The sequence below is a fragment of the Halichoerus grypus genome, chromosome 6 (genome assembly GCF_964656455.1).
Source record: "Halichoerus grypus chromosome 6, mHalGry1.hap1.1, whole genome shotgun sequence".
NCBI classification, from domain to species: Eukaryota; Metazoa; Chordata; class Mammalia; order Carnivora; family Phocidae; genus Halichoerus; species Halichoerus grypus.
Window position 1 is genome coordinate 72,273,093 of NC_135717.1, and position 12,646 is coordinate 72,285,738.

The following is a 12,646-nucleotide window of genomic DNA, read 5'->3' on the forward strand; positions in this document are numbered from 1 at the left end:
TGAAAATGATACCATAAGGAATATTGAATATTAAGGTCTATTACTATCTATTGCAGCTGTTCCCTTAAATCATTTCATTCACATAAATTCATATGCAGAAGTAAATGAGACCCAGAGATCTTTCAGTGGGATTTCAATTTCGTGTGTTTTACAGGACAACAGGGAATAAAATCAGTGCTTTTATCAAAACATTTTCAGGCTGGTACAGGTTTGCTTTGCTACTGTTTGGGGAATGACAGGGACTCATATGAATCAGAGGAAAGCATGTCTGGATTCAGGATGCTGGTCTTTAGCACATTTCTTAACGTTTTAAGTGCCCCCAGAACATCCAATGCTTTTCTGTGAAAGAAAATTTTGAGGTGTTTACAAATTTTATTTTTAAAGAGACTGAGAATATGATATATTCTCCAGTAGAATATAAGTTCTGTGAGAGAAGGAGCCCCATCTGTTTTTATTCACTGCCATATTCCCAAGGATCTAACACATTTCTTGAATATAGTAGGTGCTCAATAAACATCTGCCAAACAAATACTGCCCTGTAAATGTGAAATTATTCAGTTTTAGAAAAAGACCTAATAAAGAACAATGTGCTTGTGAACTTTGGAGAATTTTTCAACTAGCACTATTTATAGGACTTATATTAGAAAGGTCAGTTAACTTTTGGCAACAAATAAAAACTCTATTATTCAAGAAAACCATTCCAGTAGCCTACTCAGAGGGATTAGCATTTATATTTATCTTATGAAAGTGAATTTTTTTCCCAAAGATTTTATTTATTTATTTGACATGGAGAGACACAGCGAGAGAGGGAACACAAGCAGGGGGAGTGGGAGAGGGAGAGGCAGGCTTCCCGCTGAGCAGGGAGCCCGATGTGGGGCTCGATCCCAGGACCCTGGGACCATGACCTGAGCCGAAGGCAGACGCTTAACGACTGAGCCACCCAGATGCCTGAAAGTGAATTTTTTTATGTCCCACTGTTCCCCATTCTGAGAAGTTAAAGGTTACACTGTTCTCTTGTTGTTGTGGAAATTAATGCATTAATTATTGTTAACAAATTCTCCATTTGAAAAATAAAAACAATAAAGAAGTCAGTAGTCAATAACCATCCCAAAGTTGGTCACCCCCGTACATTGACTACCCAACCTTCATTGCAAAATATGAATGTACTACGGGATGGCATGAGTGATCAACACAACCTGAATAGCTCGCTTTAGATATATAACATAGATTTTTAAATTAAGAAAAACACTTAAACAATTTAGATATAATTTTCAGTTTGTATGATTTCCTAGTCATTTCCTTTTAGTTGATTTAAAAATGTGGGGAGTTGAGCATTGATTAAAAGCAAAAACAAACTACATTTTTAACAAGCTTTGCTCTATAAATTCTCAGCTCCCACCTATTTCCTATAGATGGCACATAATTTATAACAGATCTATGAACCTGGTTTTTTTTCAAGTTCTAATATTATCAAATCAATATATAATTCCTTTTAAATTTTCAAATACCCCACTATGCCAGAAAGTATGTTTCCACTTACTATTTTTTTTACTATTTGGGGAAACAGATGATCACACCCTTCAGGAAAGGATACTCTTCCTACTCATTCCTAATTACGCACTGCTGCATATATTTAGAACCAGCCATGGCATTGTGCAATAGTTCTCTCTCAAAAAGCATGCAATCAAGGGGAAAATACTCAACCCTGTAGTGAAGGAGAAAGGGGACACAGGGAACAGAAGGGGAGACTTACACTTTTGACAATGTCACAAGAGAAACAGACTCTCCCCTGTCAGGGACTTTGGAAGAGGCATCCCATTTTAGATAAACAAATGAACTAGCCCTTGTTTCATTGTTTCTCTCTCCCAGGTACAACACTACTGAACAGAAGAGAAACTGTTGGCTCCCAGCAGGAAGGTATGGCCCTGTTTGCAAGAAGAGAACCCAGCTGAAGGTGCTTTTAAGATTCCCAGTGTTATTTGTTGAGCTGGCCATAGAAATACTAATGCACACTTAGGAATACTTTGATCATAGAAGTAAGAGAACAAATCACAGTCCACAGTCAATACAATAAAAAGAGTAAAGATAATTTTATAATATTTTGAAGGAAAGTCCCAGGACCTGCCATTCTTTATCCATTAGGACAAAAACTTAGTCTTATTACAATTTCAAATGCTAGTGTCTTCTTTTTATTTCCTATGCTTTACCTCATTGCACTTGCTTATTCGCCTCGCAACAATGAGCTGGATCATTCCTCGCTTGTTCCCTTCAGTAGACATAGACCTTCTGAGGGTTTCCATGGCATCTTGGTTTGTCTTGCCCAACAGGGATTCTCCATTCACTGCTATCAGTTGATCATTCACCCGAAGCCTTCCATCCTGGGAAGAAAACAGGTAGAAGTAAGTGCTATTAAATAGTCTGTTATAAAAGAAGTTGCTCTCTATTTAGTTAAAAAAAAATAAAAAATAAAAACAAGGGGAGAGAAAGGGGGCTTTAATCCTAATGGACTGTGTCCAATTGAACAGGAGCACAATAATGTCTAAGCAGCCACTGCAGCCTGTGTCTATTTCAATCATTTATACATTTGTAAATCAAGTCATTATCATAATCTGTTTACCAAAACAGCATACTAATTCAAAGGACACAAAGTGATTACTTTCTTGCTTCCAGAGACACCCATAGAGGTTATTTACAACCCAAGACAAGAAAAAGCTCAAGGCTGTTACACAATTGCAGAGAAGTGCCCTCTTGACGAACAGGGAGGAAACTTGCTCTCCACTGGCAAGCAGGCTAAGTGACCCACAGGCAGGGGACAGGGGAAAGATGAGCCTTCCTGTAGGGCAGCTCTGTGCCCGGAACCTAAGCTAAGTCTTTGCATGGATTATCTTCTTTGAACTACAAGGACTATGGCTTGTAAATTCTGTGAGACAAAAAAATGGGGACTTGAAGCTATGGATTCCATCCTAAAATGAGAGATCACGGAGATTTCTATTCGCTTGATCACAAATGGGGTATTATGAAGAAAACAAAAGGCGTTACAGGGTAAGCGTGACAGGGTATCAGAACATGCCACTCCAAAACATGCCATTCTGGCACAAGGACTCTTTTGAGCTGAAGGCAACTGAGAACTGGCAGATGCCGGAGGAGCTCTCTGTTCTCCGCCTTGCTGGCTGAACACAGAGCTCCTCTTATGAAGATGCCCCTTGCCTGTCCTTAACGAGGAAGAGAAGGACATCACCAGAGACAGCGATGGCTCTGAGATTAGCCAGGCGACAAAACAGACCGTGCACAAGAAACCTTATCTACCACTAGTTTCTGCCATCTATTTACCATCCCACAATTGACCTGAGAAGCCCAAATGTCATTTTTTGTCTAATTACTGTTCCACAATTTACTGCCTTTTGCTAAAATGGTATCTAAGCTTCTGAGTTTTCTTTAGATTTTCTTTCTTTTCTGTAAAGCCCCTGTACATGGAAAAATTTAAATATTAACATCAATAAAATCTGTAAACATGTTCTGTTCATGTGTCTTTTGCCAGTTTAATTCACAGGCCATAAGAGGGTGGAGGAAAGGAGCCCCCCCCCCACACACACACACACTGTGTATATGTTCCCAAGATAGGAATAGGGTTGTAATGATATTATTTTTGTTAATGGGCATAAGCCGAGTAAGGGTAACATTTGCTTACTTTAGATGCCGCTCCTCCATTAATAATGGACTTGACGAAGATTCCCAAATCCGCATGGTTCTCTTTTGACCGGTTACCTTTGACGCTGACACCAAGACCGGCTGATCCTGAATCGTTAAGTGGAACTTCAAATGTCAGAAATTCCCTGGTGCCATCAGGTGTGAGAACAATATCCTCATCTTCTGCTTTCTAATAGGAAACAAAATTGCATGGCACGTTATATTCCAATGTTCCCTTCTCACAGCTATTTTTAAAGACTGCTAATGAGCAGTCTTTAATCCTAACAGGCACAGTATTTCCACCAACGTTCTGTGACAAGATCCATGATAACAGTGCATCTGCACCCCCTCCAGATGATTCCTGGAACCAGCTGTTAATATTTTTATGTGGCACTTGTTTCAATATTGAAACAAACTCAAAGCAGATTCTGAGAAATGTAGGGAAAAATACAGCTGAAGACTGAAGACATGTGACTCCTAGAGTTTGGGACTTTTTTGTTGTTGTTGTTCTGTTCATATATCCTAAACCACAGGAGAAAAACAGTCACAGCAGGAATCAAAATAAATAAATATAACTCATTTGTCCTTTTATTCATTAGGAATTTTTGATGTCATTAGGAGTTTAATGCTCACTAATGGTATATCATTTTCTTCACAATAATAAGTTCTGATGATACAAAGCCAGCAGAAACAGGTATTCATTTTCAGAGAGCCACTAGAGAGCTTTAACCTTCAACATCCATGAGACAGAAACAACATCAGAGGACACCTTTCCTCAACACTGTAGTATGCCTCAGACAGCTGGGGGATATTCTCCAAGCAACACGGCTTCATTAATTAGTGGTGTCTGTAAGCTTTGATTTCATAACTGTAGTCATCACTGCATAAGAAGACTGTTTCAGAACAGAACACATTTAAGACACACCAAATCCTGTCCAGCCCCCTTAAAATTTGAGGAAGAACAGGAAGCTGAAAGTACAGCCTGATGAACCAGTCAGAGGATGTGTTCTGCCACTACAACACTGGGCACCGGGGACGAGGCCGCCTGCCCGCCTCCAGACTTCTCTTCAGCAGTCCCACCCACGACCAGGACTGGAACCACTCACATCTCTACCCTGGTCATCTCCAAATAGGTAAGGACTCCAAGTTAGTATTTCCAACCACATAACAGCTAGGTGACACAAACTCTTCAAATCACAGCTAAAGGCCTCGTCTAGTCCTACCACACATTCCTGCTCCTCTTTCTCCAATTTTGGAATATTTCTCCAGCATCCACCTAGTCACTCAAGCTGGAATTATCAAATTATAATTGAAAGATGGCTAAACATCTAATGGTACATAATTAGGCTAGACTATAATGCATCCTTTAAAGTGTGCTTTTAAAGAATGTTCAATTGCACACATGGAAGGAGGCTATCGCAGAGCAATGTGGGTAGACTTCAATTTTCTTCTGTGTCCCACCAATGTTTAAATTTTTCTAGTAACAATAATTTTTTTTTTTTTTACAAATTCGGGGATTTAACATCACAACCAGATGAAATAATTTTTAGAAGCATAGCATTTATCAATAAAAGATAATTTTTTACTGCAAAAGATATGTTTTTTTAAATCCCCAAATCCATAATAATGTGACTCATAAAGTGAGGTTTCTAATTTACTAATATCCACTATTAACATTTTATGGTAGGATGTTCTTTGTGCCATCTTTGCAAAAAACAACCTCATAGTTATCGGGACAAGGTATGTTTCAAAAAAATAAAATCACTAATATGTTAAAAACAGGAAAACTATATAATAAAGAATGCAAAATAAGAACAACTTGAAAAGATACAGGGCAATAGCTATGTTACTATACAAAGCAAATACATTTCAGTGTCAAAGTCAAAATCAAGCCTAAGCCTGCTCATTATAAAAATGTTTATACTGAAAATATTCCCAGAGAATAATTATAGCTCAAATAAAACCAATGTATTGGAGAGAAAGAAATATCAAATACTCGTATCAAAATATTGATATAGCACATATTTACTATGCTAATACTCATATACATTTTATATTCTATAAACTTTTATTCATATGGTTCAGAAGGACTAAGTAATGACTTTGTGTGAATTAATACAGCCATCTCAATATAAAATCTGTTATAAAAACATAATGTGTAAGTAAATTGTGATGTCTGAAACACAAAACAGTATCAAAACACACCATAGTGTCCTTCAGAGTTATTTCAAATTCAGAAGTAATTAAAGGTAAAACATACTTTGTGAATCAGAATCAGTATTTATATTCCTGGAAAAGTTGCATTTAAAAAGGTATAAAAAGCAAAGATAGTCCTCAGCTGGGCACATTTAGGTCTGATCATTGAGTACATTTGTTTGCCTCAAGTCTAGAAGGTTCTTAATTGTCACTGATTTAGATCTTCAGTTTGGCTTTTTAATGTTTACTGATTTTCACATTTCCATAATGTTTTACTAAGGCTTAAAATTCTCATTTATTTTTCTACTTGAAAAATCAAGATAAGGAGCTGACTGAATATATGAAGAAAAATTTTAATCAAGTTGGAATCATTTCCTGACATGCCCTACTCTGAACCTGTCTTAAAGGAGACTATTTTCTCCATAGGAAAGTTTCATTTATTATGAAAACTACAGGATGGGAATGATATTCTTTTTCAGCTTTCTTATCAAGTCTTAAGTCATTATTATCATTAAAAACATTTAAGTGAGAGATTGTACTTTCCTTTGATATTTCATTATTAATCCATTTGGCTCTTGACATAAGACTGAAATTAATGCCAGCTTTTAGAACTTAATTTTCTGGCAGCAAAATGTTTTAAAAATTTTGCTCTTCAAAAACCATTTTAAATGCCACATTATAGAGAACTTTTTACGGAGTCTTCTAGTATAGATCTCTTCATTCTGATACAAAGAAGAAGCTAATTTTCTATCACCTTGACGGGTTCCATCCAGATTGTGTAATTTACAACTGTCTGAGTCAAATTCTTTCTACAAAAATACAACAAATGTATTTCCTTTGCCTCTCAGTCATTTGCACATGACCATGTCATTCAAGCTCATATCATGTCCCTCATGCACACACGTTTGAACACTCCAAGTGATTTTTTGCATTGATGTAACCTGTCATTTTTTACTTTGCCCACTACTCCACTGGCATTTTTGTTAAGCACACCAGAAGCAGGAAGCCTGCAGAATGGGCAGTATGAAAGCTATCTGCTTTCCCACTATCCTCAGAATAGCAGAAAAGATGCACACTTCTATCTGCAGTGAGACAGAACAATAACCACAAGCGTGCAACACGAAGGCCCAGCCAGGCGTCCTTTTTCCCCGGAGAGCAGTCCAACAGCTGTGGGAAACAGTGGGCCCACAGGTCCTTCTGAGCCTGCTTAATCTGAAAAATGGGTAGATCCAAATGAGAGAGGGAAAAAAAGTTGATTATCTTAAATAGAAAAAAAAAATTATGAGCAGAGTCATCTCTGAGCCTCAATATATCAAGATTTTAATAAGAGTGCACAAAATATTGTGAAAAGACGTGGTATGTATCCATGTTATAGGAGGCCCTAAAATCACAGATCTGAGTCCAATAGCTGATTTCAGGCTCAGCAAAGAAATAAATGATTCAGCCAACATTCTGCCATTTGTGAAATAAAAGGAAATATAAATATATAAAATCTCCCTTCAATGCCTGCTATTATATTGGTCTTTCACCCCAGTTCCTGACACAGAGCTCCTAAAACCCTTGTAATTTCCTAATAAGAGTGTGGGACACAGAGCTCCTAAATCCCTTGGGATTTTCTGGATGTTAGGAGCATCTTTTGTTCTAATGAGGTGACATTTGGTGGATTCCTCGGTGGCTCCTGGGTGGGCTCTGGTCACCAGAAAGAGCAAGCCATGATTAGAAGTTAAGAACTTTAGCCCAAGCCCATTCTCCAAGAAGGTGAGAACGGCTGAAAACAGTTAATAATTGATCATGCCTTTACGATGAGGCCTCCATAAAAATTGCAAAAGTATGGGGTTCAGAGAGCTTCCGGGTTAATAAACATAGCAATTTACCAGAATGGGGGCACACCCCAACCCCAAAGGGATAGTAGCTCCTGAGCTTGGGAACTTGTAGATTTTTGCCCCAAATATCTCTTCATCTAGTGGTCTGTCTGTGCCCTTTAAAATGTCCTTTGTAGGGGTGCCTGGGTGGCTCAGTCAGTTAAGTGTCTGCCTTTGGCTCAGGTCCTGGGATTGAGCCCTGCATTGGGCTCCCTGCTCAGTGGGGAGTCTGCTTCTCCCTCTCCCTCTCCCCTGCTCATGTACTCTTCTCTCTCTCTCTCTCTGTCACTCACTCTCTCTCACATAAATAAATAAATCTTTAAAAAAATAAAATACTTTTGTAAGAAATTGGCGATAGTAAGTAAACTGTGATCCTGGGCTCTGTGAGTTGCTCCAACAGATTATCAAACCCAAGGAGACGGTCATAGGAACCTCTGATTTGTGGCCAAGTTAGACAGAAGTTGTGGGTAGCCTGGGGATCCACTACTTTCTTATGGCCTCTGAGTGGGGGGCAGTCTTGTGGGACTGAGCGCATAACTTGTGGGGTCTACACTAACTCCAGACCATATAAAGAAGTACATGGTCTGGAAGACTCACACATTGGTATCAGAAGTGTTGTGAGTGTGAGCAGAGAAATAACAGCAAAGTTTTTTGCTGCTCACTGCTCCACTATAATTTATTGACTTCTCTCTCACTCCCTTTTCCATTGAGTTAATTTCATTACTGCACAAACATGATAAATTAATAACAAAAAGACGAACACTCCCACAACAAGTAAGAGATATGAATGAGCAATTCATTAAAGAAAGATGAGTGGACAAAAAAAAATAGGTAAAATAATCTACTTGCAACAAAAGACATGCAATCAACAAAAGTTATCAAACTACTGAAGAAAATTGCTTTAAGTAATGAAATCCAAGAATGCAGAAAGGGCTGGTGAAATGGGCACTTTCCTGCACTGCTGCTGAAATATAAAAAGATACAACACTTATAGAAGTCAATTTGACAATGCTTATCAAGATCCTCTACATTTTTAACCCAAAAAATAGTACTTTAGTAATATGTCCTAAAAAACTGTGATCAAGAACAAAGATTTAACTGTCAAGATGTGCACTGCTTTAATAGGACAGCTAAAAAATAAGAAAAACCTACATGTATGATATTAGGTAGATTAAGATATACTTACACAATGTAATACTATTCAGCTATTAAAGTCTTTAAAAAGTATCCCATTTGGTGGGACAGAAAAACATTTGTGACTAAGAAAACTGGGTTTTATCCTGTAAGCTTTCTTAACTTCCAATACTGCACCCATCATAAGCCTTGAGATCCTATTTTAATAAATTGTTTAATGTCTGCCTTCTCATACCAGTAAAAGCTTTAGGAGGAAGGGACATATCAGTTTGTCCTTCTGCTTTGGACATGACATTTATTAGCTACATGATATGTGCCTGGAACATGATATATATATATTAGCTACATAGGTAAAGAAGAAAATCGTAAAAAAAAAATACACATCAAAATGGTGGCACTGAAGTCACATAATTGCAGGTGATTTTTTCTTCTATACTTGACTGATTTTTGTAACATCCATTATACACTACTGCTCTGTAACATAAAAATCCCACTGCGTGCCATTTCTTTAATTCTTCTTCCTCTTAAAAAACCAGTGTGGGCAAGAAGGGCTAGGAGCATGGTTATAAATGTTGGGCAGGAGCTGGTGCTCAGAAGGGATACCAGAGTTCTTACAAAACCATTATGCCATGGTGACAGAACATCATATTCTCAAGCTAACAAAAGGTTTAAAGAAGTTAAAGGGAGACTACATTCATTCAACATAAAGAGATTAAATAATATGCAGTTATCACAAATAGGAACGATTCATGTTTTTAATTATGAGGAGGATTTTTTAAATAAGAAGTTATCTTGGTTTTATTTTGTTTTTGCACAAAAGAATGACCCTCCAAAGTTTAAGTTATATATTTTAATTTATCCCACATGTGAGATGAATGTTTATACACATTATCTGTGCTGATATGTTAAGTTTAATTATTCTTATTAAGCAAAGTCAAAATGTCACATTGGCTTTATTGTGCTCTATTCTAAATCAAGTGGTAGATGTAAAATAAGTAAAATTTAAAGAATTTATTGGCTTGATAATACCAATACTGATAATAAAATGTTTTATACAGTTATTAATCTATAATGTTAAGTTAGAAAAACCCTTATCAAATTAAAAAAATACCACACAAACCCAAATTGAGGCACATTCTCAAAGTAACTTGCTCTTCAAAAATGAAAAATAAAGATAAACTAAAGAAATGTTCCCGATTACATTAGACCGAAGAGACATGACAACTAAATCCCACACATGGTCCTGAATTGGAAGCCAGACCAGAATTTGATTCTTATGTATCCATTCATTCATTCATTCATCTCTGCATGCTATAAAGGCCATTAATTGGGGCAAGTGGTAGTACAAAACTTTCAAGTCAGTGTTAATTTCATGTCTTTGGCAACTATACTGTGGTTGCATAAGGAAAGGTCCTTGTTCTTAGGATAGACACATTGAAATATTTACAGATAAAGGGGAATTACATTTGCATTTTATTCTCAATTCAGAAAAAATATATATATAGTGGGAAGGAACAAAGGAAAAAGTAGAGAGAGGGTGGAGGATGAAAGATAATTATGTATCAAATGTGGTAAAATATTAACAACTGGGGAATGTGGTGAAGGGCATACTGGAGTTTTCTGTACTGTTTTTGAAACTTTCCTAAAAGTCTGACATTTCAGAATGAAAATGGTACACAGGAATTAATCCAGAATACTTCTGCTATATCTAAAACAGTTTTCATTTAAAACAGGTATTTCTACCAACATAAAAAATAACCTAAGAGTTCAATACCAAAAAAAATCATATAATAAATTTTAAAAATATTAATTTTATTACTATCTACAAAAGGAGAATAAAAAATAAATAAGATATATTTCTCAAGGACAAGCACATCAAACACTAAGAAATCCTTATCTTACTATAGTAATAATAAGCAATTTCACGTGAATTGACACAGAGATTGACTATACAAAATCATTACAATTTTTATAATATCATGAAAATATTATTCTATCCCAACTTTGGAGAAAGATCATTTTAACCTAAGTTTGAATCAGGGCGCCTCGTCTAGCTTAGTCGGAAAAGCATGTGACTCCTGGTCTCAGGGTTTTAAGTTCAAGCCCCATGTTGGGTATAGAGATTACTAAATAAATAAATAAATAAATAAACTTAAAAAAAATAAGTTTGAATCATCTGAATTCAAACTTATCTAATTAAATTAAATTTAAACTAAAAAGTTTTAAAAAAAAGTCTGAGCATTTAAAGCACTAAAAATAGCACAAGATTTTATAAAATGTTTATGACAATAGCAATATTTGCTGCTCAAAACCAAACTACTAAAGCCAACATATGATTAGTGTCTGATAGTATAAGTCTTCATCAAAAACTCAAAAAAACACTTTAATGTGTGTTCTCTACAGTACCAACATTGATTTACATTATAGGGACTACAGAAGTGTTTCATTATTAATTTAACCCAAAGAATTTGTACAAAGACATCGATAAAAATGTAATGACTCAAAATTCACTCCCTCATTAAGCTCCCTATTTGATTTGTCTGATTTGACTGGATTTTTTTTTTCTTTCCAGCTTTTTTGAGATATAATTAATATATAACACTGTATAAGTCTAAGGTGTGCAATGGGTGATTTGATACAGTGACAGACTGAAAAATGATTACCACCATAGTACTAGCTAACATCTCCATCACATCACATAATTATATATTCTTTCTGTGGTAAGAACAGTTAAGGTCTACTCTCTTAGCAACTTTCAAGTATATAATACCGTATTATTAATTATAATCACTATTCTCTACATTAGATCCCCAGACCTTATTCATCTTATAACTGGAAACTTATACTCTTTAACCCACATCTCCTCTTTCCTCCCATCCCCCAGGCCCTGGTAAACACCATTCTAGTCTGTTTCTATGAGTTTGGCTTTTTTAGATTCCACATATAAGTGATACCATACAGTATTTGTCTTTCTCTGACTTCTTTCATGTAGCGTAATGCCCTCGGGGTTCACCCATGTTGTTGCAAATGGCAGGATGTTCTTCCTTCTCGTGACTGAATACTATTCCAACGTATATAGACACCACATCTTTATGAATCTACTGATGAACACTTAGGTTATTTCCATATCTTGGCTAATGTGAATAATGCTGCAATGAGATAGTGATTTCAATTCTTTGGATATACATACTCAAAAGTGGGATTGCTAGATCACATGGTAGCTCTATTTTTAATTTTATGAGGAACCTTCATACTATCGTCTATTGTGGCTGCACCAATTTACATCCCCACCAACAGTGTACAAGTGTTCCCTTTTGCCACTTTCTCCCAACACTTGTTATCTCTTGTCATTTTGATGTAGTCACTCTAACAGTTGTGAGGTGATTCCTGTGGTGTTGATTTGCATTTCCCTGGTGATTAATTGACATTCAGCACTTTTTCATGTATTTCCTGGCCATTTGTAGGTCTTCTCTGGAAAAACTTCTATTCAGTTCCTCTGCCCATTTTTTAGTCAGATTGTTGATGTTTCTGCTATTGAGTTGTAGGAGTTTTTCATGTCCCTTGGATATTGACCCCTTATCAGATGGAATTATTTGCCAACATGTTCTCCCATTCTCTAGGTTGTCTTTTCATTTTATTGATTTCCTTTGCTGTGCAGAAGCTTTTTAATTTGATGTAGTTGCCATTGTTTACTTTTGCTTTTGTTCCCTTTGCTTTTGGTGTCAAATCCAAAAAATCATCAGCAAGTCCAATGTCAAGGAGCATGT

At 36.3% G+C, this 12,646-nt stretch overlaps 1 protein-coding gene across 15 annotated transcripts in view; it reads right to left on the reverse strand.

Annotated features, from left to right (window-relative positions):
* The window catches only part of PARD3 (par-3 family cell polarity regulator), a 643,037-nt gene that overhangs the window by 233,749 nt on the left and 396,642 nt on the right, over window positions 1-12,646 (reverse strand). For all 15 annotated transcript variants that reach the window (XM_078075363.1, XM_078075365.1, XM_078075366.1 and 12 more), the window contains 2 exons: window positions 3,689-3,877; window positions 2,208-2,378 (listed from right to left, as the gene is read on the reverse strand). In XM_078075363.1, coding sequence (XP_077931489.1) covers window positions 2,208-2,378; window positions 3,689-3,877 — 360 coding nt within the window. The remainder of the gene's footprint in view (window positions 1-2,207; window positions 2,379-3,688; window positions 3,878-12,646) is intronic.